The sequence below is a fragment of the Micropterus dolomieu genome, linkage group LG13 (assembly GCF_021292245.1).
Source record: "Micropterus dolomieu isolate WLL.071019.BEF.003 ecotype Adirondacks linkage group LG13, ASM2129224v1, whole genome shotgun sequence".
Lineage (NCBI taxonomy): Eukaryota > Metazoa > Chordata > Actinopteri > Centrarchiformes > Centrarchidae > Micropterus > Micropterus dolomieu.
Window position 1 is genome coordinate 1337807 of NC_060162.1, and position 17777 is coordinate 1355583.

A 17777-nucleotide genomic window follows, 5' to 3' on the forward strand; every position below is an offset into this window, starting at 1 on the left:
CACGAACTGACTTAGAGCAAATAGAAAGTATAACCATAGTGGTAACGGTAACTTTATCCAGGTACTCAAGAAAGGGTCTCCAGGTGCTGCTGAAGTATTTGCTTGGGTCTGCAAATGAAAATCTGATCTTTTTAAGTTTAATATGGTTCTGGATTCCCTGAGCCAATTACTGTGTGAAGGGGGAAAACGTGTTTCTACCTAAATACAATGAGAAGTCTAGCTAACAGTTGTAAAAGCGAGAACTCGCCTCTGTCAGTGGGAGATCGATTGGTGCAATTGGTGGAATTCCAAATGGAGCTGTAAATGGTTCAGGTTTGAGGTTCATACCAAAATGTGTCCCCATTGTGCCAAATATTTGACACCAGTTATCAAATAAATTTGGGCTGGACCATTTGTGAGTGTGGGTAGCAGGAGACTGCAACTGTTGCAACTGTCAGTGGTATCTGGATAGATTTTTTCCAAGCGGGACACTCTGAATGAACCCTTACATTGCGATAGGTCGTATCTGGCACACATAGACGAAGAGTAACCTAGATCAGAGATGTCGGATATTAGTCCAGCAAGTTCCCGCTCCCAAGTCTGCTTCAGGTGGGCTGTCGGGTCAGAGTTGAGGGAGTCAACCGAAGAAACCTTAATAACCTAAAATAAATTGGGATATGCTGGAATAAATACAGAAATTTAGGCAGAAGCACATTTTTATAAGGTTGATACGGCCAATTATGGACAAGGGTAATGTGGACTAGCGAGTTATATCTAATTTACATTTATCGATTCGAGGCCGAGCATTTTTGGCAAAAATATTCTTAAATTAAGTTTTGATAAACAAACCGAGTACCTAAAACTTTCGGAAACAACGCTGAATGTGTGAAAAGACAGTGATACCTTCTTAGATGAGGCATTTATAGAGGGAATCTCACTCTTATGGAAGCTTATCTTGTATCCAGAATATCCGGGTATTGAAATCGCTGAGCGACTCCGAGTGTAGATGGTGTTACCCAAACAGGTCACTAACCACTCATGGGCCCACCCCCTCTTACATACAGTGGACAAATAACTCCCTCCTTGAATTTTAACATGAAATTAAAAATAAATTGTCAAATTTACAAGTCGCACATGTGCGAGTAGTTGTAAAAAAAATACTCACACTGACTCAAAAAATGGTTGCAAAATATATGTTCATGCATAAGTTACATACATTCTGCTGAAGTAGAAATATTTCTTTGGTTTCTGTTAATTTCAGTGTGTTTTCACAAATAATGTCTGATCATGGATTTTATCTCCATCATTTATTCTTTATTCAGATTGTTGGGCTGCAGTTTGTCAGAGATCAGCTGTGCTTCTCTGGCCTCAGCTCTGAAGTCCAACCCCTCCCATCTGAGAGAGCTCCAGCTGAGTGACAACAACAACCTGCAGGATTCAGGAGTGAAGCTGCTGTGTGGTTTTCTGGAGAGTCCACACTGCAGACTGGAGAATTTGCGGTCAGTTCACTGACTCTCTGTTACTATTGTAGATCCGATATGTTTAATTAACAATTGAATCTTATTTCTGTTCATACATAACTTCCATCCATAAAGGTGTAAATGTCCTTTTGTTCATATTTTCATGTTTCTTGTACTAAATTTAGTCTGCAGTTACAAACACTTGTGTTTCTTAAAGAAACTGTAGAAAATGTTCGCTGTTACTCGTTAAAGTAAATGAATGTTTCTAATTTTTGGTAAATGGTCAAATCTGTATACAGAAGATCCTCTGAACTAATATTTTTTTTAAACTGTTCAGGTTTTCTGCTGAAGTAGAAATATTTCTTTGGTTTCTGTTGATTTCAATGTGTTTTCACAAATAATGTCTGATCATGGATTTTTATCTCCATCATTTATTCTTTATTCAGATTGTTCGGCTGCGGTTTGTCAGAGATCAGCTGTGCTTCTCTGGCCTCAGCTCTCAAGTCCAACCCCTCTCATCTGAGAGAGCTGCAGCTGAGTAACAACAACCTGCAGGAGTTAGATGTGAAGCTGCTGTCTGATCTTGTGGAGAGTCCACACTGCAGACTGGAGACTTTGAGGTCAGTAGAGGGTCTCTGTCCCTGCAGTCATGGTGCGTTCAGGGACTGTCAGCACCTTATTTCCACAGTGACCTTGAGTAAAATCTGCAGAGTAAACACACTTGATGCCCAGTCTCTGCAGGTCTCAGTGTGTCCATTCCAGTACATTAACATGACAGCTGAAAGGAAGCTGGCTACATTCTGATAACTAAAGTTCAGGAACACGGCCACGCCTATTTCTCTCTCGCTCTCTCTCACTAATCCAACCACCCACGCCTCATAAGTCTATAAATTAATCCAACGCCTTTCTCTCCCGTTTGCCTCAGTTATCACGACTGTTCATCTAGACACACCCAAGTTTCTAAAAAAAAAAAAGTTACTCATAACTTAGCTTAACATGGATTTTGAGCTGGCTCTCAGCACTTTGGACTGCGATCTGTACAATGATCAGTCTGTGGTCTCTGAATTTTCTCCGCGCATAGTCACACCCACTCCTAGCCACTCATCCACCGCGACTGCACTCCATTATCCAAATTCCTCAGCACATCATCCTACACTATTTTCCATCCAACAGCTCTAGCCAGACTCCACCAAGCACACGCAGTAATGCGTCAAACAGATTCTCCGTCCTTCTCCTCCCATGGAACCTTCTCTTGGACAACAAATACTTACCTCAGCCTTGCACTTCTTCTCTAGCCTTCCATTAGCACCACCACCAGCCCTAGGAAGCTCTTAACACACCATGGCACCCAGCTTATGAATCCCTTACCTTCACGTTCAATGGAATTCAGGGCTGTAGAATTTGCTTTTTCCCTTTACTATGACAGCATCTGTTTAGTCTTCCCCCACTGAAGTGTTGGGTTCGACACTACCTCTCCATCATCTTGGATTTGGCTCTGTGGTTCGGCGGCACTGTTTTATTCACATCATGTCCTTTTTGCATCCCAGGCCGCGGGCCACCTCAAGCAATCTAGTCAGGGCACCTACTGGGGCACCTTTTACTCAGAACTTTATTGTCATGTATTTCCTGGCTAGCAACCTGTGTGGCACCCCTTCTCATCCATCAACAACCTGCTCATCTTTCCAAGGCTTAGTTCCGCTGTGCCTTTACCTCTAATCATCCCAAAACCACCTATTATCCTACAGCATGCCACCTTCAGGTTCCAAGTGGTGTAGATAAAAGGGGTAGGCCCATGCTGTACCAGGGTGGCAGAATGGTCTGTAATAACTTCAACAATTTAGGTTGCAACGTCTCTAGTTGGGGTTTCCTCCACACCTGTTCCTTCTGTAGTGGCATCCACACCAGAACCAGTTGCCCCCCTAACCTAGCAAGCATGGTCTATGACTACGCAAGTACTTCAAAACACCTATCAATATCCACACCCTTAAATCCACCCTAAGAAACCATCCTGACTGCCAGTTTGTCGACTTCCTCATCCATGGTTTCACTTTCGGTTTTCCATAAAGGCATCATGCTATTCCCGATTCATCATCCACTTGCCATAACCTCAAGTCCGCCCTTGCTGTGCCTCTTTTAAGGTTATTTCAATGTTTTTCAGCACAATTCTTATTACTTTGCAGTCCGCCTCACATTCGTATGCTAAATTTCGCCATCCGCATCTTCCCACAAGGCCGATCCTTCCTCTCCTGCTTACTATCCCTATCCACTGAGATTGTGGTGCGACTTCCTTTATTCTTGGAACGGCATCTCTTTCTTTTATGTTGACCACATAACCCAAGCTGAATACGACTTATAGTGGGGGCATAAGTGGTCCAAAAAGGTCATTCTTGTACACACAGACAACCACACTGCCGTTGACATAAAAAACAAAGGTCGCTCCCAGTCGACATCATGAAGTTCGTCCGCTGACTGACCTTGATCTCAGCCAAACACCAATTCATTATACATGGCAGAACTTCCTATCCTATTTCTCTTTTCAAAAATTCAAATTCTTGGCACCAGACTCGGACCCCCATCAAACACCCCTCAGTTTTCAACCATGATTTTCACCTGAACCCACAGCTTCATCACCAGGTCTTTGCATCACGACTATCAATCATCTCCCCTCATTAGTCTCGCTCCTAAAACCCTCTCATCGTATTATTCAGGATGGTGTAGTTTCAGAACATTCTATACCTCGTTCGGCCTGCCATCTTTAAAATTAGAACATCTACCCTTCACATATAACTTAGTGGGATAAACTTCTTCATCAAACTTATTTCCGGACCACCTGCTCCTTAAATTTCTCTCCCCCACGTCCACATGCTAATAAAAGATCTCCGAAAAACAGAACCTCAGCTCACTCCAAAACGACTACCCCTGACATCAGACCTCCTCGCATCCTTGCATCCAAATTTTCTGCGCATGATATTTATTTCCCTCTATCGATTCAACCCTCAAAGCAATGTTCCTCCTCGCATTCTTTGTTTTTTAGGGTGCTCAGAATTCACCACCAATTCATCCAGCTACGATTCTACCCGGCACACAGGCCTCTCAAACATTTCTGTCCACTCCTCAGAAACCATCAAATTAAACCTCAAAAAAGCAAAACAAACTAGCTTGGCCTCTGTCATCCCATTTTCCTTTTTAAAACTCTTATCTGAGCCCTTCGAATCCATCCAGACACAGACTACACCATCACGCTTCTCCACAAGACCTAATTTTCACTACAGAATCAGGCAGAGTTGCCACACTCTTCTGGTTCCATCACCATCCTTTGCCAAATCCAGTATTTCACCCGAACTATACTCCAGTCACTCTTTCAGCATCTAAGCTGCTTCCTCCGCCTCCAGTCAATGGATCCCAGACCATACTATCAAAATCCTCAGTTATTTATCTTGCTATGCCTACCTTAGTTATATCCGCAACAACTTCAGCAACGTTTGAAGAGCCCATCTCCACTTAGTAAGTAAAGGGAGTGATAAGCAAGCTACTTATGAGCCCCCATTATCTGAATAAACTAGCTTTTTATACCCTACATTGGCGTGGTACTTGTTCGTGAAATACTGGATGTGCTGCATCACTGACTGACAGCTGATGAAGGGAGTCTCTGCAAACTCTGATTTATGACTTCTGCTGTTTCTCTTCTTCTCTCATCAGCTGGAAGGAGTGATCTCCGTCAGACTGCGAGGAATCAGAAAGGTGGTGGTGTTGAGAGAGGATCAGCTGTGTCCTGATGATCCAGAGAGGTTGAAGCAGCAGCAGCAGCTTGTGTGTGGAGAGGCTCTGACTGGGCCATGTTACTGGGAGGTAGAGTGGAGAGGAGAGCTTCATCCAGCAGCGACTGACAGAGGAATCCCAACAGTGCTGCAGTCTGAACTGCTCTGAGATCAGCTCCACTGTCAGACACAAAGTCAAGTCCACCATCATCCCTGTGTGTTCCTCTGGATGTGACAGAGTATCATCAGTGGATCTGGACTGCTCTGCTGCTGCTCTGTCCTTCTACACAGTCTCTGCAGACACACTGAGACTCCTCCACTCCTTCTGCTGCACACTCAGCCACCTCCTCCACCTGGACCTGGACTTCATGTCAATCAGATGTCCTGAACCCAAAGTGCCTCTGCAGATTAGTTCAGTTTATGTCAACATAACCGCAGATCAACAAATTTAATTGGATATTTGTCTTTCTGGTTCTCTGATTCTGAGATGGAAAATGATTTTCTGGCTTTGTATCTACATCACACAAAAGATTAACCAGAGAAAATATTTCAGTGCCAAAATTGTGGAAAGAGGAATCTACTTAAAATGTACCTTTATGGTGCCGACTTTGAAGCAGAAGCAGGTGATGGTCCAAGCAAGACACAAATTGAGATATATATATATCTCTCAGAACATCCAGCCTGACAAACTGGTGATGGCTAACCAACCAACAGCAGAATGCTGCAGTGATAGATGTGGCAATCCCAAGCCACAGCAACATCAAGAAGAAGGAACAGGAGAAGCTTGAGAAATATCAAGGGCTGATAGAGGAGCTAGAAAAGATGTGGAAAGTAAGAGCAACAGTGGTGCCATTGGTGATTGGAGCACTGGGGGCTGTGACCCCCAAACTGGGAGAGTGGCCACAGCAGATTCCAGGTAAAACATCAGAGGTCTCTGCCCAGAAGAGTGCAGTCCTAGGAACAGCTAAGATACTGCGCAGAACCCTCAAACTCTCAGGCCTCTGGTAGAGGACCCGAGCTGACGACAGGATGACACAGGATTTTTTATATATATATAGTTTTCTGCTGCCTGAGGTATTCACTAAGCCCTTCATCTTCATTGTTTCATCCTGGACAGTGGCCTTGACACTCACTAGCCGCACTTGGTGACTTGTGCAATTGGCTTTGAGTTGGCTTCCAGACTTGTTTTCCACAGCCCCATTGAGTTCTTGATGAAGGCTATTGGTGTATCTTGTACATTTCCAAGCATTGAGTCGTAGGTTTTCTTGTAGTCAATCCAGGCGGTGCACAGATTGGTCTGCCATGCCTCTTTCTCCTCATTGGTCTCGGTTATGGGTTTAGTAGGGATAGTATGTAGTGCTGCATTCACATCTTCTAGCAGACTTTCAGAGGGTACTTTGGGGCCTGGCTCCCCCTTGCCGTAGCATATTTGTTGTACCTCATCAATCTGTAGTTGTGATAGGAGCTGCCGTTTGCGGATGTTAGAACACTGAGCTAGAAGTTGTTTCTTTGTCAGTGTTGATGATGGGTTTCGAAGCATCCATATATCCCATAGTCTCTGCATATACTGGGATTGCTTGTATAGCAGCAAGCAAGCAAGCAAGCAGCCTACGGCAGAAATATAAATCAAGTTTAATTGGTTAATATGTGCTGCAATCTAGTTACTAAAGCTTTTTTTTGTATTTTTTTTCAGATCAATGATTTGTGTTTAAATAAGTTAAAGGAATGTTGTCTATATATATATATATGAAAGTAGAGCTAATAACTTTTAATAGCTTTTGATATGTGGACGCCAAGTCTCGGTCTTTTATAATAAAAATTTCACATGAGAATTTAAATGTTTGGTACTAGAATAAGATCTATTGCTTTTTCACTACATTAGAAAACTCAATAGCATCACTTAGTGATAGTAGATAAAAGAGATGTTGACAGTTTTTCTGACATACTAAGTTGGAAAAAAAAGGTAATTAATATAGTATTGTGATAATATTGTATTGTGAGGCATCTGGTGATTTCCACCCCTAACTTTTAAGACTAAAGCTTCAACATCATGACTTGTTTTCATTTTTGTTTGTTTTTATCTACTTAACTTTTTCAAAATAATTTTATAAAGTTACAGCAGTACAACATAATACTACGGAGGAGATAGAAGTACATGCACACAAAACAAAACATAAGCTACAGTGTAGGAAAAAAATCTAATGTAGATGCAAGTGCAAAAAAAAACATAAATCCCAAAAAGTTATACTAATAATCTGCTAATTTTACAGATCATATCATATGCAAAGGATAAAGTGACGAGTTTTAAACGACAAAACTGTTTTAATAGTTTTTTCAGCCTTTGGATTTATAGAAAAACAAATTGGGTCAATACAATTAAATACCTACATTTTCATTTTGAATATGAAAAAAATAAGTAACTTCTATTTAATTCTGGCACTGGCCCTTTAAAACAGGGAACATTAGCAAAGTGTCAAAGTTGAGCACAGAGAGTAGGAAGAAGCAAGATGGTTCACTCTGTCTGACGATAAGTGATAAAGGCCCCGAAAAACAATGATTTTCTCTAATATTGTATCAGAGATGAGACCGCTCTGTATTAAAGGGATGGACTTGTCCAGTAAGCAGTTCACTAACACGTTTTTAAGAAATGTTTTAATACTATCTTAACCAGCTGAAAAGAAAATATGTTCTCAAGAATTTCGTGAGGAAGAGGCAATGACAATAAGGAAACAAAACGTGTCTTAGCCAATCCTACCTGAAATTAATGAAGTGACTTAAATGACATTCATCCATCTAATCACTTCTTACATGAAATGAATGACAACTCGTGGATTCTGTGAGAGCGAAATTAAGACTGTGGAACATTTTTTCCTTAACTGTTTTTCTATAACTGTAATTTGTAGAAATTCACTCTCTGAATGTGATGTTGATTAAAGTTGGTGTAGATATTCGGATAAATTTAAATTATGTTAGGTAAGCACTTTATTCATAGATATATAAATATTTAAATGTAAGGCCCCATATTAATTGAGGGAACAATGACCTCAAGCTTTTAGGAAAGTCCATGCAACACATTCAACACTTTTTTTCTTTTTTGGAATTATTTACACTGCTTCAATAAGCCCTGCACATTTTTGAATTGTATTTGGTTTGTTTTCTTTTGGTTTACTGTAATCTAAATACTGTATCAACACTATTTTATGATTCTGATTGTTAAAATATGCCATAAAGAGTTGTATTTATTTTTTTTATTTTTATTTTTTACAATAAAACATGTTTGACATGTCTGCCTAAAATGGTTTGTTAATGTAAAGATCCAACAGGAGCCATATATGGAATAATATGTCTCTTTTACAGATCATGAGGAGGTGTGGAGGAAATCAACATTTATGCCAGTAAAATAAAAAAAATAAAATGTTAAGTCAAAATTATGAAATAAAAAGTCACACTTATAAGATACTTAAACAAAGCTCTTTGAGTTCTTCAATTCAGTTTGACCCAGAAATGGATTATGAGTACATTAGTCTGTAAGCCCATATACGGCAGTAAAAAACAAACAAAAAAAATACAATTAAGTTTTATTTAAAACAAAATTATGATATAAAAGGTATTTAAAAAGTCATAACTAAATGTGTTGCATAACTATCTTAGGCTAAAGTAAGAGATAAAGTCAAAAATGTGATAAAAAATCCAAATTTAGATTTTAAAAAAGTCATAATTAAGCATAAAAAGGTGAAATTATGATTAAAAAAATGTAAATGCTGGGAGCCCCACTGATGCATGTTGGTAGAATATCTAAAATAAACAGCGATTTGTACATTTGTAAACCTATAATCTGTTTAACATGTGACAATATTTCTTCATCTTTGAAGAGACAAAATAGGGCGATAACGCGCATGCGTACAGTACAAGACAACACAGTAGTCCATCTCGAACTACAAACGATCTTTGGCTGAGAAAAATGGCGTCGGATAATGGACTGGCCTCTCTGGTAGGACTCAACCTGTGAACTAATGTGTTTATATTACCTGTCTGTTAAAGCTGTTTACATGTGAACTGTCTCATCAGAGAGTCTGTAACGAGTCTGAGAAATTAAGAAAGTGAAAGTTCAACGTTTTACCGCAGCAGGATAGTTAGCTTAACTAAGCTAACGCTAGCTAGCCGAGGAGAAAGCACGTGTGGAGACAATCCTGCAGATAAACAGTGAACTCTGACAGGTCATGTGTGTTTACTGACGCCGATCTGTGGCTCATGTCATGAATCAGGACATCAGGACCGCTTTATTATGTTTGAGTCCTGGTCTTAGGTGCTGTAGGCCCCTCCGTGTGAATACTATTATAATGACTTATAAGTTCCACTCAGCTGACAGAGGACATGTTTCAGTGTGACACTGTTGTAGTTCCTGGTGTAGTTACAGTGTGTTTGGGTTCACAGGGGCTGGAGGGAGCGTCAGCAGCTGCACATGCTCTGTCTCTTCCTGCAGAGGCTTACGGAAACGATGTAAGTGAACATTTTTACACCTCCAGCTGCATGCAAGGATCAAAGTGAAGGAATCTGGTATTAATGTGTGAAAAAGTGTTTATTGTCTCATGACGAACCTGAGGCAGAAACCCAGGCATGTTTGTTTGGAGGTGAAGATGACATGTAGGGCTGCAGCCATTGTTTTCATTATTGGTATTATTGGTTCAGTAAATATGTCTTTAGAAAGTAGAGAGAAGTGTCAGTCACACAGAGTCCATGTCTTGTTTCATCCAACCAACAGTCCAAAACACAAAGTTTCAGTTCACTGTGAAGTAGGGCCGGTCGATAGCTCCAAAAATTTTCTCACGATTACAAATTTCATATCAGTCAAAAATTATCAGGATAATTGTCAATTCATTATTTCTGTCGAGTTTAAAGGCTGATTTTTGCTCCTGAGTGAAAGTTGAAGAAACCAGACGGTTAATTGTGGTTTCAAACTTTTCTTTCTGGTCAGAACAAACACTTGATGTGATGAAACAGTGGATCTCTTCACAAATATGAGGACGAACATTCAAAACTATTATGATAAAATCAGTTTTCAACAAATATGCAATAAACTTTTTTTTCCCCCCTCAACAAAATAAACATCAATATCAAATGCATTAAATCAAACATTTGTTGTAAATTATATAATCAAATAATTATTATTATTATTTTATTCTCCAGCTCTAGTGTGAAGCAGAAAATTTACACATTTGATAAGCTTGAACCAGGAAACTGTGTGGGGGGGGGGTGTCTTACATGATAATTAATTAAATTATTAATAAACAATCATTAAAATAGTTGTTTAATTTTCTGTTGATCAGTTTGTCACATTTAGCTGTGAGCCACAAACCGTGTTGGGACCGGAGTGGCGCAGCAGCTGTAATACCCAGAAACCTAAATTTAGTCTCTTTTTAAATGAAGTCTGGCCTACAGCTCAGAACACCAGCTGCACATACAGCCTGATGATTCATGTTACTTTTCCACCTACATGTGTTTTTGCTGAGAAACGGAGCTGCAGAGAGAACTCCCAGCATGCACTGGGCTGAGAGCCAGCACGAAACCGTTTAACCTTTGACCTTCTGTGCACCTTTTTCTTCTTTCAGCCCCGGCTTGAGGTCATGTGGGCGATGAAGGCCTACAACCACGCAGAAGTATACTTCAATGTAAGACCTTTGTTGACCATTTAGCATGAAGTATTTTTAACCCACACGTTTGTCTTAAATTTAGTATGTTTAGTTTATTTCCTTGTGTCCAGTAATGTTTAGTCTAGAAGCAGCGGTGGATGAACTACAAATACAACAATGTAAAAATACTCCATGACAAGTAAAAGTACATAAGTAAGTAACAGCTTTATCAAATACTCTCTTCTGTGTTCAGCTCATTTCATCAGTCGATCCGAAGTTCCTGAAACTGACGAAACTGGATGACAAAATCTACTCGTCCTTCAGAGAGACCTTCAAAGATCTCGACATAAAGCTGCTGAAACCAGACGACCTGAAGTCTGACGAGGCCAAAGAGGTCAGTGTGCCAGCAGGCACTTCCACGCTGTAGGGAGTAAACAAAACTGCAAAGCCTTTTCCTTCAATTTAGTGTCAACACGAAGCAGCTGCACAGGAACATCACCTGAACCAAAATCTGAAGAACTGACAGATTTTCGATGTGTTTCAGGTTCTGAGGTTGGATCTGCAGCTCTGCATGTGGGCCGGGTGTCGTTTGCACACAAAATAAATAGAGCTGCTGCTTTTGTTGACAAATTTGCACTGAAAACATAAAGTTAATGATGTTAATGATCAAGTGTTTGAGCGTAGTCAGAGGTTTCAAAAAATGCCACTTCCCTCACGAGTATTTTGGGGAATCAAAACGGGAAGTATGTTCCCGTGGAGTTACATCTTCAGTTACTTTTAGCCTATATTTGTTCATGTGGTCAAAATTTCCACATTAAAAGCAGCTGAATCAGCTGTTAGCTGTTAGCATGGCTGTACAGACAGCTGTCACTGAAGAAAACTGAAAAACATGAAGATTCTCAGGCATGAGTTTAAATATCATCTGGTGATGTGGAGATGCTGCTGCAGAGCATCGTCTCACACGTTGCTCCAAAATCTTCCTCAGGTGTGAAACTGTGTTGAGATCAGGTGACTGTAAAGACCGCAGCCTTTTTATTTACTGTGATTCAGCTTTGTCCTTCAGGTTGTCCCCGTCTGTATGTCGGCCGACGAGGAACAAGACATGTCAGAAATGCTAAACGCAGGTCGAGGCCATTTAGCAGTTTGTCCACTAGAGAGCGCCGAAATGCTCCTTTCAGGATCGATCTGCTTCACTATTTTAAAAATAAATCTGAGGGATCTGAATCAAGGTGGCTGTTTATGTAAAAGAAAAAGACCATTTGCATATTTTTAAAGATTGATGTCAGGTTATACTAAAACTGGAGGATTTGGGCGCCTACTGCTCCTAAAGAATGTCTTCAGATTATTTTATATTCAGCGTGTAAATGTACTTAATGTACTTCCCTCTAATACATGTACATCTTTCACATCCTGGTTGAACCACAGAGGAATATAATTCTGCAGCAGAACTCGTCCATGACAGTAAACCTGGTGCAGTAACAGAGCGGCAGTAGTACTGTATTTAGTACTGTAAAGTGATTAAAGTACTCAAGTGTTTGTCTGACTGTGTGCGCAGAGATGGCGTCCGTTCTGTAACCAGTTTGAAGGTCTCGTTGAAGATTTCAACTACGGCACTCTGCTGCGCCTGGACTGTGAGAAGGACTACACAGAGGAGAACACCATATTTGGTGAGACACAGTATTACTGTTTAATTCTGTCGCTGTGGTACTTTATACACCAGAATGTGGTAATATTTAATTACTCTTTCAACAAAAAAAACAAACTAATTTTTTTTTATAACTAAGTACATCAGACTTTAAGTATTAAAACATGTAGAAAGACGTTTCACATTAAAATACATCACGTTCATACAAAGTACCTGCACAAGTTCGGATAAGATTTTATACCTTAAACCTTCACTATGCTCTTTGCTCCTAACTGATCATCTCTGAAACCTTTGCTTAAGGTACATGTAGGTATTGTTGTGTAATTTGCCTGAAACGTTAGAACCACCACCCTGAGAGTTTCATGTGATCTCAGTGGGATTCGAACCCACGACCTGAGAGTTGGTAGTTTAGTGCTCTACATAATAAACAGAGCCTCAAAGGATTCGACAATGATTACTTTAAAATACACTACATGATAACCACTCATAATTACTGTTGTAGTGTTTGTTACACTTGATTAAACAAACCTATATGTTGCAGTAAAGTTTGTTTCTTGCATTAATAATCTGAGAAGTTGTTTTCACTGATCACTTTTAATAATGGGGTAAAAGTTAGTGAAATTGTGACGTGCAGTTTGAATTTGGCCTGAATGTGAAAACAGAGAAATGACCTGTAACAGACGACCTTTAGAAACACGAGTCTGACGTTGTTTTGTCCTCAACTAACTGACTGATTTAGGTTTAGATGACTTTAACAAGTGTACTACTAATAACGTTACCATAGCGACAGGAGAAAACTGACTCTGTATTTCTTCCTGTTTTCAGCCACCAGGGTTCAGTTCTTTGCTGTTGAAATCGCCCGTAACAGAGAAGGCTTCAACAACACCGTCTTCATGTCCAAATGTTCAAAGAGCTAGCTTCAGGCCCGTCCAGCCCCGCGCACCATCAGCAGGACGTCCTCCCGCCTCCTGAGGGTTCATCCTTTTATTTTCACTCAACACGTCACGTTTTCTGAAAACGTCATCTGTTTTTTTTGTTATACTGAAGTCTGACAGCTGCTCCGTTTCCTCCGCTCTGTCTGGACAACACGTTTTGTATTTACTGTAAAGTTTGATTGTGCCAAACTGAAGTGGTCTGTTTATTTTGTAATTACGTTCAAGTTGCATTTTGTTTGCCCGTAAAAGGAAACGACAAATAAAAAGTCAGCTACATTTTACTGCTGAGTGTCGGTGTTCATCACAAACATCTGGATTCAGTTTAATGAGCTAACAGATGAAGAAAACCTGCTCAGTTTCTCATTAATAAATCCTTCCGACGTTACAAGACATTTTTCTCAGACATTCTCAACAGTAGATGAAGTATCACTGTTACTGCACTCCAACACTTCACAGGACAAATACTGCCACCTACTGGTCACCTGTCACATGTCCAGCCTGTTGCAAGAGCTCTAGGTGCGTCGACATAACGTCACAAAGCTCGTCCAGTTTATCACCTCCAGAAATGTTGCTAAAACTAAATCTAAGGTTAGAGATGCAGAAACTGTTGGACCTGCTTTTATCTCCTCACATCTTTATTACTGCACCAGCCTCTTGTCTGCTCTGAATCGACTCCACCAGAACCAGGAAGTCCGATCACGTCACCTGTTTTTCTCCTGTTTATTTTAGGATTTATTTTAAGATCTTATTGATTACTTTTAAGGCTCTACCTGACCTGACTCCTGATATTTTGGCTCTTCTAACTTCTAGAGCCTTTGGGTCTCTAACTAAAGGGGACGGAGGCCCTGGAACAACCGGCCTGAGGAAATTTAGATCGTCAGTCTCGTCTTAAAACACACTTTTATCTGAAGGCATATCCTGATTTTATCTGAGCTTATTTTACTGTTTTACTTATTTTATTTTGCCTCGTGTATTTTCTCTCTGAGGCACTTTGTTTTTATAGGTGCTCTATAAATAAACTTTATTAGAAAACCAACTCATCCTGTTGAAACACCGTAATTTAGGTTAAAAAGGTCCATCAATGCCTGAAGAGACACTGCAGCCACGAGCAATTATTTTCTTGTACAAATTGAATGTTTAGTAAAAGAGAAATCTAACAAATTGTTAAAAAACCCAGCAGATGTTTCTTACTGAAGTGATATTGAGGAGCTGATTGATGCAGAGTACTCACTGCACAGACAGACTGCTGCAGCTGTGGAGACACTGTATTCTATTTCATGAGGTTACATCCCGTCAGCTGTGGCCTCCTCCTCCGCTGGCTGCTGCACGACGGACTCAGAACAAACAGAGAGAGGCGTGGAGGTAAAAATCAATGAGGTTTATTTGCAGTCACAATGCTTACACTATATGTAGCAGACATCCAAACAACTCAAACAGCTACTCACTCTATGGACCCAGCACATTCACATCAGGGACACAAACCAAAACTGAGAAACTCCATGAACATCCATGAGTGCTGACAGGTTAGAAATGAGCTAGTTGTCACAAACAGTTAGCAGCAACATCGTAGAGAGGAACACAAGTTGCTAATAGACTCAACGCCGGCGTCTCTTTGTACACGGTTCTGACGAGCCGAAGGTCCACGCAGCGTTCTGCAGGTCCTTCAGACCGAACGGTTCCTTCAGGGAGCGCTGAACGGGTCTACTGTCCCCCCATCATCATCATCATCTCTCACTCCTATAAAGGTGGCCCAGACCTCGGCTGTTTGAGCGCCATCTTGGGTTTGCAGCACCATGACAAACGCCACACACACACACACACACACACACACACACACACACCAGGCAACAGAGAGCCACACACACACACACACACAAAAATGACCCCGCTGCTGGACCTAAAGGGGGCAGTCCCAAAACCTGGTCTGAGGAATCCAGAGTGTAAACAAAATGGTCAAACTGCACCCGGCCTGCCAGAGGGGGGGTGTGAAGCCGTGACCATGTTGTTTACACGCCGGTCGTCACAGGGAGACAAGCGTGTACGCACGACGGCTGACGGCACGCCGCTGCCGCCTGGCTATGCTGTGAGGAGACGGGACGGCGGGAAAGGAAACCTGGTGTTTTCCAACCTCGAGCCCCCGAAACAAACTCAAGCTCCAAACGTTCTCTGGTTCCAGCTTCTCAAACGCTGCGTCCGTGTGTCACACATGTTTATAAAGTTTATCTCTTTGGGTTTTGGTCGATCGAAACGAGACATTTTAATCCTCCTTTTGCTCTGGGACATTATGATGGTGTTTTTTAGCTTTACTGAAAAAAGGATCAATTTAGATTTTTTTTTTTTATTAATTAGGCTAATTCCAGAAATTAGTAAATATTATTACTGCAGGTAACTTTGTGTGTTTAAGTCAGAAGCGTTTCAGATGATTCAGGCCTCTTGGCTTCATTTCTTGAGTTACTGGATAACTTTAGTCTGGAACATCAAAACATCACTAGGTTCCCAGAGTCCGAGGTCTTGTTTTTGTCAGTCCAAAACTCAAAGATATTCAGTTCACCGTCTGTAAGAAAAAGAAAACAAACCTAACGGCTGAACTTTTGCTTGAAAAGCGACTGAATCAATAAATTAGTTTATCGAATCAGGAGACAACTTCCTTTTAATCAACTAATCGATTAAAGATGAACTCCAGTGATTTCCCCCCTCAGTGTGTTTCCGGGTGTCGGGGATTTCTGCTGCAGACGGTTTAAAGTAGCATCAGGGCTTTAGTGTCTCAGAGGGAGCTGTGAGAGAAGAGTGACGACGACGAGTCTGAAACTGAAAAGAATCTGTTGGTGTGGACGTCTGTTGCTATCAGACGCTGAGTTGCACTGTGGGAAATGTAGGCAGCAGGTTGTGACACAGAAGAAGAATGTGTGGAATAAAAAAAAACAACAAAAAAAAGGCTTCTGCTGCATTGATTTTGATCGTTTTTATAAAAACAAGATAAATCTGTGGAGTTCTCTTTCAATCGATTAACTCTTTCAGCTCCCGCTCAAAATGATTTCTCTAAAAAGTCTATCTGGAAGCTTTTGAAGCCGACAGACGTTGTTTAGCAGTTTGTGACACCGAGTCAGAACGGACACAAAGACGAGTACCGGTTGAAAAACAGCAGCGTTGTCCCTTTCCAGGCCGCCGAGCCTGCTGCCGCGAAGGGGGCGTGGCTATTTACATCACTTCAACCAGAGACTTCAGTGAAATGTACAACATGGATGCTCTGACTCTCCCTCTCTGTTAGTGTGTGTACCTCTTCTTCCTCGTCATCGTGACAACTCCGCAGCCTAAGTGCTCCCGTGGCCACCCTGCAGCTCAGTTCACCCCCCCCACCCCCTCCCACCCCCTCACCCAAACACTCACCCTCACCCCCGCTCCCAGACCTCACCCGTCCTCCCGCTCCTGTGGAAAGCTCGCTCCCCACCCACGCAGACAGACAGCTGCACTAACTCACTACACTGTAAAAAGCTCAATCACACCGTTTTTTGTTTAGTTTTTTTTGTTTTTCCTCAACTCTTCTTTGTGTTTTTAAATTCAATCATTATAAACATTGTTCAAAATGTTACGAAAAAAAATGTACACTTGGTTTTTCTGTGTGTTTTTCTATACAAGGCAGGCAGAAGCGGATTACTACGTTTACCGGTGTTCGTCCCCTTCCTCGCCTCCTTCCACATCCACAGCACTCCCCCCTCCTTCCTCTGCGAGTGATTTAGAGTGCTTAGACATGCGACCCCCCCCCCACCTCCACTGTTAGGACAGCCAGACGAGTCAGACCATCGCTTTAAAATAGATCTGTATATATTTATATATGTTTATATCAAAAAGGAGCAAGAAGGGAGAGGGGAGGGAGGGAGGGAGGGAGGTGCAACGCACGGCGGTTTATTCGCTGAATTTCATCAACGATCCCGTACGTCGTGTCGGGGGGAGGAGATGATCCCCAGGCATCCGGGCCCAGGGAGGGAGGGGGGAGGCTGATGCAGAGAGGGGGGAGGGAGGGAGGCTGTGGATGAGCGAGGGAGGGGTGAGCTCTGTCTGCAGCTGGATAAGACTCCTCTGTGTGGAATGTCAGCTCATCATGTCGTTGCTGTTGACGCCGTATGTTGAGTTCTTCATGCTGTCGTTGACTTCCCTTCTGAACACGGACAGGTTCTGAGTAAACCTGCAGACAGACGGGTGAGACGGGTGAGACTCGGTCCACTCTGACTGTGCAGTGCTGTTGCAGAGTGGAGCCTCCTAACAAATCTTGGGCTGAGTTCAGACAGACACGTTTCATTTTAAAAGTAGGTAAGTTTCAGGTCCATCCCGACTAGGGCTGTGTGATACGACGATTCGGCGAGGGGAACGGC

At 41.6% G+C, this 17777-nt stretch overlaps 2 protein-coding genes across 6 annotated transcripts in view; one reads left to right on the plus strand and one right to left on the minus strand.

Annotated features, from left to right (window-relative positions):
* Positions 1-9101: 9101 nt before the first annotated feature.
* On the plus strand, positions 9102-13688 carry pbdc1 (polysaccharide biosynthesis domain containing 1). Its single transcript, XM_046067000.1, has 6 exons — positions 9102-9188; positions 9632-9697; positions 10807-10866; positions 11081-11221; positions 12383-12494; positions 13298-13688. Exons 1-6 carry the CDS (start codon positions 9159-9161, stop codon positions 13387-13389), a joined length of 501 nt encoding a protein of 166 aa, XP_045922956.1. The 5' UTR covers positions 9102-9158; the 3' UTR covers positions 13390-13688.
* A 3121-nt stretch (positions 13689-16809) lies between these two features.
* The window catches only part of xpo7 (exportin 7), a 29579-nt gene continuing 28611 nt past the window's right edge, over positions 16810-17777 (minus strand). For all 5 annotated transcript variants that reach the window (XM_046066962.1, XM_046066956.1, XM_046066960.1 and 2 more), the window contains exon 28: positions 16810-17590. In XM_046066962.1, coding sequence (XP_045922918.1) covers positions 17497-17590 — 94 coding nt within the window. In that variant the 3' untranslated portion in view covers positions 16810-17496. The remainder of the gene's footprint in view (positions 17591-17777) is intronic.